The sequence below is a fragment of the Nannobrachium achirus genome, assembly GCF_963921795.1.
Source record: "Nannobrachium achirus genome assembly, chromosome: 5".
In the NCBI taxonomy this organism is placed as follows: domain Eukaryota; kingdom Metazoa; phylum Chordata; class Actinopteri; order Myctophiformes; family Myctophidae; genus Nannobrachium; species Nannobrachium achirus.
Genome location: NC_137814.1, coordinates 13190165 through 13203565, shown reverse-complemented (window position 1 = coordinate 13203565; position 13401 = coordinate 13190165). Strand labels below are relative to the sequence as shown.

General features: G+C 42.7%; 1 protein-coding gene across 1 annotated transcript in view; it reads left to right on the top strand.

Moving 5' to 3' along the window:
* Nucleotides 1-11671, top strand: part of LOC308284824 (myomegalin-like) — a gene marked incomplete at both ends in the record, with an annotated part of 47740 nt that extends 36069 nt beyond the window's left edge. Inside the window, 13 exons of the mRNA XM_080725551.1 lie at nucleotides 201-461; nucleotides 1024-1155; nucleotides 1602-1718; nucleotides 2945-3134; nucleotides 3448-3569; nucleotides 4270-4518; nucleotides 5244-5345; nucleotides 6071-6288; nucleotides 7124-7267; nucleotides 7875-8013; nucleotides 9039-9085; nucleotides 9360-9420; nucleotides 11517-11671. Of these exons, the coding sequence (XP_080581677.1) occupies nucleotides 201-461; nucleotides 1024-1155; nucleotides 1602-1718; nucleotides 2945-3134; nucleotides 3448-3569; nucleotides 4270-4518; nucleotides 5244-5345; nucleotides 6071-6288; nucleotides 7124-7267; nucleotides 7875-8013; nucleotides 9039-9085; nucleotides 9360-9420; nucleotides 11517-11671 (1937 nt within the window). The remainder of the gene's footprint in view (nucleotides 1-200; nucleotides 462-1023; nucleotides 1156-1601; nucleotides 1719-2944; nucleotides 3135-3447; nucleotides 3570-4269; nucleotides 4519-5243; nucleotides 5346-6070; nucleotides 6289-7123; nucleotides 7268-7874; nucleotides 8014-9038; nucleotides 9086-9359; nucleotides 9421-11516) is intronic.
* Between the last annotated feature and the right edge of the window lie 1730 nt (nucleotides 11672-13401).

Here is a 13401-nt window from a genome sequence, read left to right as displayed (position 1 = left end):
ATTGAAAAGTAAAAAAAAAAAAAAAGGAAAACTATAATAACCTTGCATTAAGGACGTAACTGAGCTTGACAATGTGAGAGGCGTATATAGTATAGATTGTAAATTCACTTACAACTGTAACAGATCCAAATCTGGTAGAGGACGTTTAAACCAGCGAGTTTCAGTCACATGTCCTAACATCTGTTTCTTTGTGCTTTCAGGCTTCTTGGCGCCCCGCAAGGCCATGTCTGCTCTCTCGCTCGGCGGCCACAACCAGCACGACCTCTCCCTCTATGGCCAGAACTCCCATCATGCCTTCCATCCGTACCAGCTGGGCGTGGTGCCCGAATGCGGGCTCTCCATGAAGTCCGACTCGGGTCTGGTGACAGGCGGCGGGGCGCTCTGGGACATGGAGAGCGGAGCTCAGCCGGTCCGTGGGTACACAGGATCAACGGGGCAAATATCAGTAAACAGCCATGGAGGTATGTCTGTCTCTGTGATCTGCTATAACTCTGCCATCATAAGATTGATTTATACTTGGTGCGACACGTTGTGAGCTTTTAGATCGTCTATTTTCACAATTATTCCACTATTTCCTTCTTTCTAATATTAGGCTTATGTTTGAATATTATTAAGATTAAAACTATGGATATAGTAGGACTTTTTTAAAACATTTTTGTTAGTTTTGTAAACAATCAATACAGTTCCGGTAAGTTATCTGTTTTTCAAAAGCCTCCTTTTTATTTTTTATTTAAAGACTAAAAGAAAAAAAGTTCCTTCCTTTTAATTTTTTATTTGACAATTTTGACAAAAATGTCCACCACAAGCCAGCATGACCCCTGATAACTTGCAAAAGTTTTTGGGTGTGCGTGTGGTTGCAGCTTTCTGTTGTTCACACTTATTTCTGTTGACTTAAGTGTTTGGTTAATTCTAGTTATTTAGTTGGTTTCAGTTAACCATTACAATAACAACCATGGTCTCCAGGCATAGATCTGATAGAGGAGCACCTCAGTTAACCATTACAATAACAACCATGGTCTCCAGGCATAGATCTGATAGAGGAGCACCTCAGGGAGGTGAGGTGTCTGCGGCAGCGCCTGGAGGAGTCCATCAGGACCAATGAGAGGCTGCGACAGCAGCTGGAGGAGAGACTGGCCGTCACCGGGCGGGACGGAGGTGGGTCACACACTCACTCATCCATTTGTTACTTATTGAGTCACGTCTAACTCGGGAGGGTGAAAAAAATGTAACCGAAATGGGCCCGTAATTGTCTTGTGCACAGTTAAAATCCTCAGTGTTTGTTTATCCATTCCCTTAGTCACGTCTAACTCAGAGTATACAAATGTAACCAAATGTACCCATAAGGATCTTATGCATAGTAACATCCTCGGTGTTAGTTATCAGGTTATCAGGTATTTGCGACTTTATTTCATATTTGTAACTTTGAGAGTATTACAAAATAAATTGATTTGACTGTTACAAATGGATACATTGATTTAACTGTGTGCAAGCTTGTGTACTGATACTCAACACACGCACGCACGCTTTCATTTTATCATACAGATTTGTAATATCAAACAGTTAATTTCAACTGAGTCCCGTTTGAAATATCTCTATCCCAGGAGCGCCCACTAACATCTACATCCAAGGGCTGGACACGGTCACTCAGCTGTCCAATGAGATCAGGGTCCTGAAAGAGGACAACTTGGCTCTACAGTCCCGCCTGCAGGCCAACTCAGGTACTGCGCTAAACAGTCATTTGGATTGAATTGATTGATTGATTGGAGACTTTATTAGAAGGTTGCATAGGAAAAGGTACAGTTTCATGACAGTACATGAAACTGAAATGAAGTGATCACACAATTATGTGATCACTCAGTCAGTCGGTCTCAGAAACACACAAGCCTCATGCACTGTCAAACAACATTCATGATGAGCACATTTTAAACGTTTGCTTCATAATTGGTCCTCGATAATTGTCATTATAAGATGCCACCATTAACATCTACACACTCGACAGTTCAGAAACCTGCCTACGACTGACAAGATTGAAAACCTTTTATCGTTGTTATGTTTCAGTCATGCAAGCATGATGGCCTCTATTTCATTATGCTAACTATCCAGGAAGATAAAGGCTATAGTTTCTATAAGTTTGGAATCCACACTGACAATGTCACTGGTAGGCAGGTTTCTGAACTGTCTCTGAGACATAGAAATGGTACCGTCATATTAGTGATGAGGTTGATGAGGTTGGTGCTCAAACGTTTTCATGTCAAGGACCTCCAGAATTATATGTATTTGATCGCAGACCCCGATCTCAAAATAGTGTGTTCCAGGGACCCCGAGAATTACAAACGTTCCCTTTAAAAAATATATTTACAGATCAACCTCAGAAAATTTGAATTGTTTGTAAAGAAGCATTGCAGATGCCATAGCATCCCAAATCATAACTGACTTTGGAAACTTCCCACTGGACTTCAAGCAACTCTGACGTCAGAAGGTTGACATTTCTCTATTATAAATCCTTGTTTTGAATGGTCTTGTGTAATATTTAATATCTTGAAATATGGACTTTTGATATTCATGAGCTTTATGGGATAGAACATTTTAACAAAAAAAAGATTTGGAATTATTCACCAAATGTGCAATGTATCTAGAATATATGAAAGTTTCAAGAAATATATGAACGCTTCAAGAATATTTACGTTTACAAAATATTCAAATTTTCTGAGATTGATTTGTTTATTCAAAGATTTGCACAGCTTTTCATGATCTTTCAAAAAGTGTGCCGTGCTATGAGCTTGTAGATCTGCTATTTTTGAAAAGCCAAAGTATAAAATGGTTAAAGTGGTAAAGTGACCAGGTCTAGATAGATAGATAGAGGTAAAAAACATAGGGTTATAAAAACTATCTTACACATAAGTAACCATCCCTGTTCTCCTCCTCGTCTCGGGAACCTCCTCAGACGCGTCCGAGGAGGTGGCGCAGCTGAGGGAGGCGGTGCTGGCGGGGCGCGCCCGCCTCAAGCAGGCAGAGCTGGAGGCGGAGCAGTGGAAGGAGGAGCTGAGGAGACTGCAGACGCACAGCCAGGAGCAAGGACAGCAGATCCACAGCCTGCGGCAGGAGCGCCAGGCCGGCCAAGAGAACAGCAACAGGTCTGTGTGTGCGTGCGTGTGCGTTAGGGATGGCACGATAATCGCTATTATCGTTTATCGTGATAAAAAAACACTCAACATAATCGTATCTTGAAATCTCCCGACGCCCATAATATTGTAAATCACATGAAATGTTGACATGAAATGTTCATATCGTCCCATCCCTAGTGTGCGTGTGTGTCAGTCAATAGTGTCTCAGAGTTAGACAAATGGACCAATAAAAGCTGAGGATTTGACTGTGGATGCAAGTCAAAAACACAGTGTTTGCAGTGTTTGGTTGTTTCAGTGTTTTGTCCTCGTGTTGCGTCTCCAGGCTCCAACACGAGGCGTCTCTCCTCCAGCAGCAGCTGTGTGAGAGCAGGGATCTGATCCACTCCCTGCAGAGCGAGCTGCACGTCTACGACCGTGTGTGTGCCGGAAGCAAGGCCGACAAAGGTCAGTCTCCTCATCTACTGTAGCTAATTAAAGCACACCTGTAATGATGCTTTTCCACTGCGCGGTACTGCCTCAACTGTCCTGGGGACTCTAATTCACCATTTGGGTATTTCCATCATGCAAAAGTACCAGTTAGCCCATTTTCAGCACCCTCTGCTGGAGACATTTGCATTTAAGTGACATACTGTACATACATATATACAGACATAAATGTACATCGACAGACAGACAGACAGACAGACAGACAGACAGACAGACAGACAGACAGACAGACATACATATAGACTCATTACAATGACTTTGCATGTGCTTTGCATGGGTCTAAACTGTTCAATGACACCAGAGTTTATATAAAATCTAATCAAACTTTATTTATTCAGCACATTTAAAAACGACAGTGTACATGGTTTATATAGTTGTTAGAGTTAGATATGGAAAGATATCTAACGTGATTGGCATACAGATGCTTTAGTCATTTGACATTTAAATCTAATATCACATCTTGGGCCAATGAACAGTCAGTCAATCAATCAATCAATCAAGCATTAACAGAAAGTGCACTAGTGCTTCATAAGTATAATCTCAACTCTTATTCAAGCACTGTATGTGTCAGAGCTCGTGAGCGATCGGCGCCAGTCGGCTCTACTAGGCGTCTCGGGGTGACAGTGGGGTGACTGACGGAGCGGTTTCTCTCGCCCAGGCTACCTGCGTGAGCTGCCTCTGTTGCCGGGGGAGCTGGGGGAGCTGCTGGGTGAGGTGAGGAGCCTGCGGGCGCAGCTCCAGAGCAGCGTGCAGGAGAGCAGTGCCCTGAAGCAGCTGGAGCTGCACAAGCAGCTGGAGCAGAAGCTGGGCGGCGGCGGCGGTGGCGGCTCGCCCCGGACCCCCTCGCTGTCGGCACTGACAGCCAGCCCTCAGAGAGACCACTTCTACAGGCGCCAGCTGCTGCACGGTGAGGGGGCCGTCCTCTCTCTCTCTATGGCGACCGTTCCCAAACACACTGGGCCGGGACCCGCTTGTGGGCCTCGACACGAGGGAAATCCCATTTTCTTTTCCTACATTTAAAAAAATATATAAATATAATAATAATAATGTTAAAATATACATTTTAAAACAAACAAGTCTAAGAAATTCCATAAATAAAATAATTATTAAGAAGTAGTGAAGAACTGAAAATAGCCGATCTACAAGTGTAGATCGGTACTAGTGTACTAGTGAAAATAGCAAATCTACAATAGCGTCACAACGCGTGTACAACGCTTCACTACGCGACTCGTTGTGCACTTGTAGATTTGCTACTCTCCCTTTTTTGGGAATGTTAAACATTAAAAAAAAAGAAACATTCACAAAAAAGGAAACCTTTTCACAATTTCTTTCAGTAAGTTCAAGAAGAAATAAAAGACAAATCTAAGAAATTCCATACATTTAAAAACAAATGTTTAAGAAGTAGTGAAAATAGCCGATCTACAAGCGATCAAAAACTGTACCTGTATAAAATACCACACATTCGGCACACTATCCACATACAGCATGCAGATATAGTTGTATAATTGGTACAGCTGTTTGCTTGCTATCCACACAGTGTGAGCTACTACTAACCTGTGCTACTATTTAGTGCTTGGTGTTGTGTGCTGTTGTGTGACCTATAGCCCGGTGTGTGTGTGTGTTGTTCCACAGACCCGGCTCCATCTCCACCGGTCAGGGACATCGGTCTGTTTAACTGTGGATCACCTTACACTCCCTATTCAGACCTGGACGACAGCCACTGCACTGCCAATGGTGTGACATTAACCTACCGCATCGCTGCATGACCTTTATTAACTGTTAAACCCTTAACTAGTGCTGTACAACGTAGTGCTGTTTATGACGTGGTTTATCATCTCTTCATTGTTAGTCAATAGCAAAGATAGCAGACCAAAACGCACAACGCTGTGTGAGTTAGTAGGTCTGCTCTTTTCAAAGAATGTTTGCCTATTTTCGGGAAAATGTTCACAATTTTTTGCTGAAACTTTGCCTATTATGGCTAGGGATTCTGGGTTCAAGCGGTAAAAGTTGGAGTGCCCCCTGTAATGTAACAGTAAATGAAAATCTTTAAATAAAAATGTAGTAAAAAAAAAAAGAAACAAAAAAAGAGAAAAACCTTTAGACACACAGGCCTATATCCTACTTCATAATGAACATTGGGTATAGCTGTTACTGTATATGTCCCTATTCTTCTTCCAAATACATTACATTTAATTGTTGAAAAGCTGTATTTCTATGGAATCACATCATGTACTGTATATATACTAGAGGACTAATGTCAGAAAACAGAAAAAGTACTAAATCATGGCACTGCCAGCTTTTGGATCGAAACCCTACTTTTTTAGTACGTCAGTGTCGCTTACTGAAAAGATGTGATCTTGTCGGCGAGCGCCACTATCGTGCAGTGCAGTATAAATGAAGCTTATGTAAAGTAAATAAATAAAGTCCTGCCTCTCTCCACTCCCCCCCTCTGCATCCAGACTCTCTGGACCCCCATTCTGAACTGGAGGGAGAGGCCCCTGACGGATCCTTCGCCAACCGTAATGGCCGCCACGCCATCGGCCACGTGGATGACTTCAGCGCCTTGCAGCAGCAGGTCCTGGAGGGGCGGAGCCTTGTCCAGCGAATGGAGACGACGCTGCACGGCTGCCTCAGCCAATCACTGTTGGAGGCCAACCAGGAGCAGACCAGTGACCTGGTGAGAGGGCCAATGAGCAAGGCATCTTCAAAACAAACCGGGCTGCCGTCCATGTTCTATGAAACGTTATAGACAACAATGTTCAATTGTTTTCTTTTTTTTTTCTGACCAAAAGAATTGGCTATTTTCATGCCACACAAAGTATACATTAATAATAGAATTGTAATAATAACTAGAGGTTTGCGGCCCTTCGGGCCGCAAAAGTCTAGAGTTCAGGCCGCTGTGCGGCCCTCACCGCCATGTTGCGGCAGCGTGGTGTGTAATGGTTAAATATGGGTAAAAAAAAAAGTTTGGGAAAAAAAAGGTTTTGAAAAAAAGAAAAAAAAGTATTGGTTATGCGATGACGTGGTGTATACGGACGTTACTGCGATTGAGGTGAAAGAGAAAAGTGGAAAGTTGTGAGCTAACTATTAGCTATTTGGCTAACTGTTTCCGGGTCGACTTGAGGCTATTTTATACAGAGGCAAAATATGAGGGTAATAACGAATACAACTGTATACAGAGGTTTGGAAACGACATCTTGCAAAGGTGACATGGGTGTTTGAATTTTTAAGCTATATTTAGTACATATGTAGTACATCTTGGCCAAGTGGTTTGGTATTAAGTTAGCGATACATACAGGTGATGACCCGGAAGTAGATCACTTACTCTGATGTAATATAAAGATTAGTAAAGAAGATATTTAATTCCCAGCAATTCATTAGATAATAAAAAAACTAATACAAAAAAACTATTCCCATTATATTTGGCCCTTTAAGTATTTTTTGTGAAGAGGGAAATGTGTTGTTTGCTCTAACAAAGTACTATTACGTAACTTTGCTCCCTGTGTGTACAGGTCCTGGACTATGGGTGTGTGAAGAGTCTTCTGTCCAACACCAAGACTCTGAGGCAGATCTTAGAGGAGGCTGTGTCCCTGTTGAAGATGTTCTGGAGGGCTGCTTTGCCCAGCAGCGACCGGCCCACCCACAACCTGGTGAAGGTAGGGGGACACAGTGACTGACAGCCACATTCCATCTATCAGGTTCATTGCTAGAAAACAACACAGATTTAGGCGCTGTTCAGGCGATGCCGAAAACCGCAAAATAAAATGTCAGATATGACATTCGTTTAGACGATATAACAGTATTCTGAGGGGTTGAAAACGCAACAAAGTTAAAACTCTTGGAAAGTGGAAATCTTTGAACACGATCTGCCTCTCCATCTGAACTGGAGAAACAGGCGGAAACGACAAAGCATGTGATGTCATGGCTCACGAGCAGACTGTGCAAGCCAGGAAAGGAAAATGAGAATAACATAACTTAGTTAAAAGCTAGTGTGTGTATTGCGAATTATTTTTAAAATGTCTGTGGATTCAGAAACCCATAGATACTCCGGGAGGCTGCACCAAAGGCTATGGCCAAAGTAGCTAAAAACTGCTTCTCCGTGCCATTATACCCTTGATATTGTTATAGTTGGACGCTACTCAGGAAAATAACACATTGATTGTGTGTGTGTGTGTGTGTGTGTGTGTGTGTGTGTGTGTGTGTGTGTGTGTGTGTGTGTGTGTGTGTGTGTGTGTGTGTGTGTGTGTGTGTGTGTGTGTGTAGGAGCAGAGCATGCAGGAGGAGATCATGTCCCTCAGAGTGCGTATGTCAGAGCAGGAGGAGGTTCTACAGGGAACCATCCAGCGCCTGAGGAGCACCAGCCGCACCAAGGAGAGCATGGAGCACTTCATAGTCAACCAGTGTAAGTGGTTGTGTGTGTGTGTGTGTGTGTGTGTGTGTGTGTGTGTGTGTGTGTGTGTGTGTGTGTGTGTGTGTGTGTGTGTGTGTGTGTGTGTGTGTGTGTGTGTGTGTGTGTGTGTGTGTGTGTGTGTGTGTGTGTGTGTGGGCGGGCGGGCGGGCGGGCGAGTGTGCGTGCGTGCGTGCATGCGGGCGAGCGTGCATGTCTGTGTATAACTGTAACTGTCTGTGTTCCTATTGTCTGACTGCATTGGCAGAGTTTATGTCCTTTGTACAAGGCGTTCTTGTACTCCTGTCTAGGTGGACATAAATAAATAAGTGTGTGAGAGAGAGAGAGAGAGAGAGAGAGAGAGAGAATACTATTTCATACTGCTCCATATTTGAAATGTAGGGTTAATCCTCGTCGAGGCATAACACCATAATCCAAATGTTCCTGCACTGTATACAGCAGGGGTTTTCAAAGTGGGTGACGGGGCACCCTGGGGTGCTGCGACGGCAGTCCAGGGGTGCCGCGAGATCATTTGATAATATTTGGAATTTATTTGGACACTTGAAAAAATGTTTAGTATCATTTTAAACTTGAAGTACAAAGTTATTTTCAGTCAGTTCTAACCAAAATAGCTATTATCTCAACGCTTTCCTCGCAACATAATCACTAAAATATCATTACTGTCAGCCTGTGTCAGGCTAAAACCTCTGTCACACAAAACGAGTGAAAACAGCCGATCTACAAGCACACAACGCCTTGCGATGCGAGGCGTTGTGTGCTTGTAGCTCTGCTGTTTTCACTAGTTTTCCACCTGACAACGACGATATGCTATAAATATAAGGTGCTGGGAGTGAAAATTATAATGTGGGTGCCTCGGATAAAAAAATAAATATTCATGGGGTGCCCTGAGACAAAAAAGTTTGGGAACCCCTGGTAGACAGTTCACTCCAGCACAGACCTCCATATGTTTTTATCACATGAACACAAGACATGCCCTTGAAGTTATCTTCCAGTGTGTTAACGCTTATCTTTCACTGCAGTGTCAAGGACTCGTGATGTGCTGAAGAAAGCAAGGACAAACTTGGAAGTAAGACACCGTTTCAAATATTCCCTTTTATATGTTAAGTAAAAACCCTCACTGTATTCGTAATCCATTTGTAATCCTCCAAATGTAATCTGTTGACTCGGTTGTTTAGTGTGTGTCTATGTGTTGTAATAGATGGTATGTAGTTTCCCAATCATTGTCCTTGCTATTATTACGGTGTAAACGGCCCTTCACTTCTCTCTCTCACGTGTTTTCCTCATCCTGCATTTGTCTTTCGTCTTTTCTCTCCTCTTTTCCTTTCTCCGAGTACCTCCAGAAGAACGAGCAGAGACTTTCCTCTTTAAGCTCCTCCCCTTCATGTGCTTACGCTGATAAAGGTTTGACATGGCGCGCCTTTGGAAGAATCGTAGAAGTTGTCCCAGTTTCCAGTTTTTGCACAGAAGTAACCCTAACCTTAACCCCTGTGTTGAGAGATGACCCTTAACACTTAACCCAGTCAGGGGCAACTTCTATTGCTATGTGGATGTGCCTGCCTCTTGTCATGTTGTGACATCACTGCTTTAACATTCTCTCAGAACATTCACAAACATTGTTTTGTATTGATGTGTTCGCTTGCCTTTGAAGATTGGCCTTTTGTATTTTTTATTTCTCATTTTGAGACCCACAGACAGACTTAACCACTTTCAACCAGGCATGTAATTCTAGGGGGAAATAATAGCAGATCTACTGTACAAGCCCCCAACGCATCGTGATGCAATGTGAGCTTGTAGATCGGCTATTTTATCAGCTTTTTCGTGATATTGTCATACAAATAAAGTATAAAATACTTTTTCATTTATGAAGAAGAGGGAAAAATACCTACAAATATTAAATGTCGACACAAAGTTCTACAGCGACAATATACAGTAATAGTGTGCGGAATGTGCAATGTCTGAACAATGGGGTTTAGGTTCAAAACCTGCAACGTCCCCTTTAAGTATTCAGTGGAGAGAGAGCATGCGACAGAGGACCTCACCCTCACCCCTATAGGTTGTTGCTTTAAATAAGAATGCGTTCGAAGTCACCCTGAAGGGTTTCAAAAAAAGATTTCCATGAAATAACTCGGGACCCCTCGACGCCAAGGCCCAGCCTACTGAGCCACCAGGGTTCCCAGCTGTCTCCTGCTAAATGCTGGGGCGTAAAATATGAGACTATTTACAGTTTAGAGTGAGCTACCGTAATGTGGAGAGGAGACCACCCCCCCATGGCGAGGACTGAAATGTCAAAGTATTCCATAGTTGACATTCTGGGAGCATGCTGTCATGGTTATCACTGGAAAGAGGGCAGTGTTGCTAGATTTCGCGAGGGAAAGAAGCAACCAGGTCTATGAAAACAAACCCAAAAGAAGCGACTAGGCTACACGAGCACTTTAAACATTGGTGTGTATACATTGGCTGTTGTGAGCTTCTAGATCTGCTATTTTTATTGGCATACGTCATTATGCCTATGCCTCCTATGCCAATAGAGATAAGCAGAAAGCAGGTGTTTTTTGGGTGTGCATGTGTGAGCACAGTGTGTGTGTGTGTGTGTGTGTGTGTGTGTGTGTGTGTGTGTGTGTGTGTGTGTGTGTGTGTGTGTGTGTGTGTGTGTGTGTGTGTGTGTGTGTGTGTGTGTGTGTGTGTGTGTGTGTGTGTGTGTGTGTGTGTGTGTGTGTGTGTGGTGGGGGTTGGGTGGATGGGATTAGATAGAGGATTTTAACAACATCTTTACTCAGTAGCTTTTGGTATACCAGCAGTTACTCATAGCGAGTCAATGTAGTATCTGTTGGATGTTTTTTTTATTTTTTGCGAATTACAACTTGGTAATATTAATTTAGACTCCTTGGAAAAATTAAGGACCTTCTTTTTTAGGGGGGCTTTCCTTGCATTTCTAACCTGCTGAGGATCACTCATCCTCTGCTTTTCATCTCGCCGGCAATTTTATTTCCCTCCGTAACAAAACTTATGACTATAACTAGAGCCCGGCCGATATATTGGTCTGGCCGATATCAGCCAATGTTTGACTTTTTTTTACAACATCGGTATTGGCAATTATGCAGACGATTTTTAACTACTTTCAACCTTATTTTTTGTCATGTCATTATAGGTGTCAAGTCAATAGGACATAAGTGGTCACACAAAATAAACGGTTTGCTTATAACTATACTCTAATAAAAACTTGAATGAAATCAGTACACGTTTTTCAAATTGATTAGAAAGTATTTTTTGACAAAATATCGCTCCAAAATTGGGATCTGCATCGGATCAAAAAAATCTGTCATCGGTCTGGCTCTCTCTATATATATATAACTAACATTGTTGCAGTGTTATTTTGGATTCCACCTCCACCTACCGTTTGGCTGTAACATCATCATTATTATTATCCACTGTCAAAATGTCTGATGATGTCTGCCTTCTCTCTAAACTATTCCTCTACCTGTTTCCCCGTCCCTCAGCTGAAGACCCAAGATGTGTTGCCCGGGAACGGCCTACTGATTGGAGTCTCCTGAAGGCCGGCGACACAGCCGACGTTGCCACGGCTACACCCAAACAGCGCCTCGCTGCTCGGAAGCGCGGCAGCCAATGCCTGTTGGAGACACTGACCTGTTGAAGGAGATCCAGCTTTAAACGCTGCCACCTCTGAACTCTGTACCGAAAACAGCCAAGACCTTCCCTCCACCTCCAGCCTTATCTGTCCTGTCCTGTCCCATCCCTCCACCCCTCCCCTATCATAACCTATTGTACGTCCTGCCGTGAGAGTGTCCCCACTTCCCACCCCTCTCCTCTGCCATACCAGCTCAAATTTATAGGCAATATGGACAGCGTTATTGCAACTCAAGCCTTATGCAACTCTGCCTTCTGTCTTACGGTGAATTTATAATAATCCATCGCATGATGGCAGTATTACAGAATATAAATTAGGCTTCATGTTTTCCCCCACACTCTCCTCTTTCCCTACGACTGCCTAAATACTACATCTTTTGGCGTATCCGAGCGATAAAGTCTGCAGTTTGCCTTGTTGTGAGAGCGAAGAAGAAGGTGGTTTGCAATGTGCCTCTGGTGGTTTCAGTATTGCGTGTCCTGGCTCTGGTAGATGGGAGTTTGTTGAAGTTGTTCCATAGATACTGATCTCAGACCAGATTTTGACTTCCGACCGTAGATTCAGAGAAGTTCAGGAATTGGTCTTATCAAGCTGGCCTGGGATCTGTAACTACGCGTGAACCTCTCTTTCTTTAAGAGCTGTTGGACAGAATTGAGTGTTGATGCATGTTTACTCACAGCTCGTGAAAGGAATCCTATTAGTCACATCACATGTATGTACATAAACGCCTGTGCACAAGAGCACGTCGGCGCGTGTTCCAATCGCTTCATCCGAGGACGGATCCTCAACTTTGACTGCCACAGAAATGCAAGTTTACTTCCTTGTGGCATGACGATATTTCTGCAAGTGCAATGCAAGTGCAAAAGACATCCACAATGTATCACCAGACACCGTGGAGGAATGTACGTAGGCGAACACTGCTAATTGTGAACTAGTTCTATTTGTATCTGTGGAGGAAGCTTCTGAACGGCCATTAGTCCCGGGTTCTGAATAGCAGAACCAAGGTTCCATTTCAGTCACTCGGTAGCCTCATCCTGCATTGGTAATCACCAATAATCTTGGAAGGGAATATTGGATGGGGAAAAGACAAGCTGTGTCAATGTAACTCTCACAGGGTATGTGTAATGAGTATGGTTTTATACAGTACATTTTGTTGTCACTAAGTGTAACAGATATTCGTGACAAGGCCATTGATAATAGTTAAAAGAATAAGGAACACTAGATGTGAAAACAAAACAAAAAAACATTTAAGTAAACTGACATAAAATGACCAGGCTTTTCAAGAAAAAAAGAAAAAAGAAAACTGACACTTTAGTCTGCTTACAAAACTAACCAAAACAAACTATAATAATAGATCTTGCATGTTTTTCGGTTTTATTTTTGTTAATTCATTTCGTACATAAGCCCAGTATTTGGCCTGGGGTGAATATGAAATCTATCTTCTTAGCTGTGTCAGTTTCAAGTGCGAACAGTTTTTGGTATGACATTCTGTCGTACTTTTTCTGGCCCTTTTGAACCTTGCCCCTGACAAACACCCCATCTTATAATAAATATAAAACTATTCAAACGTAAACTAAAACCAAATTAGTGGTTTTATTTTTAAATAAAGAAAATAATACAATCATAACTAAACTAGCATTATCCATTAACTGAACTGAAATAAATAACCTTGGGTGGTACGAGGACATTTTACAGTAGATTGGGCACAAGGATAGGGCATCTGGCTCAAATGGAACCAG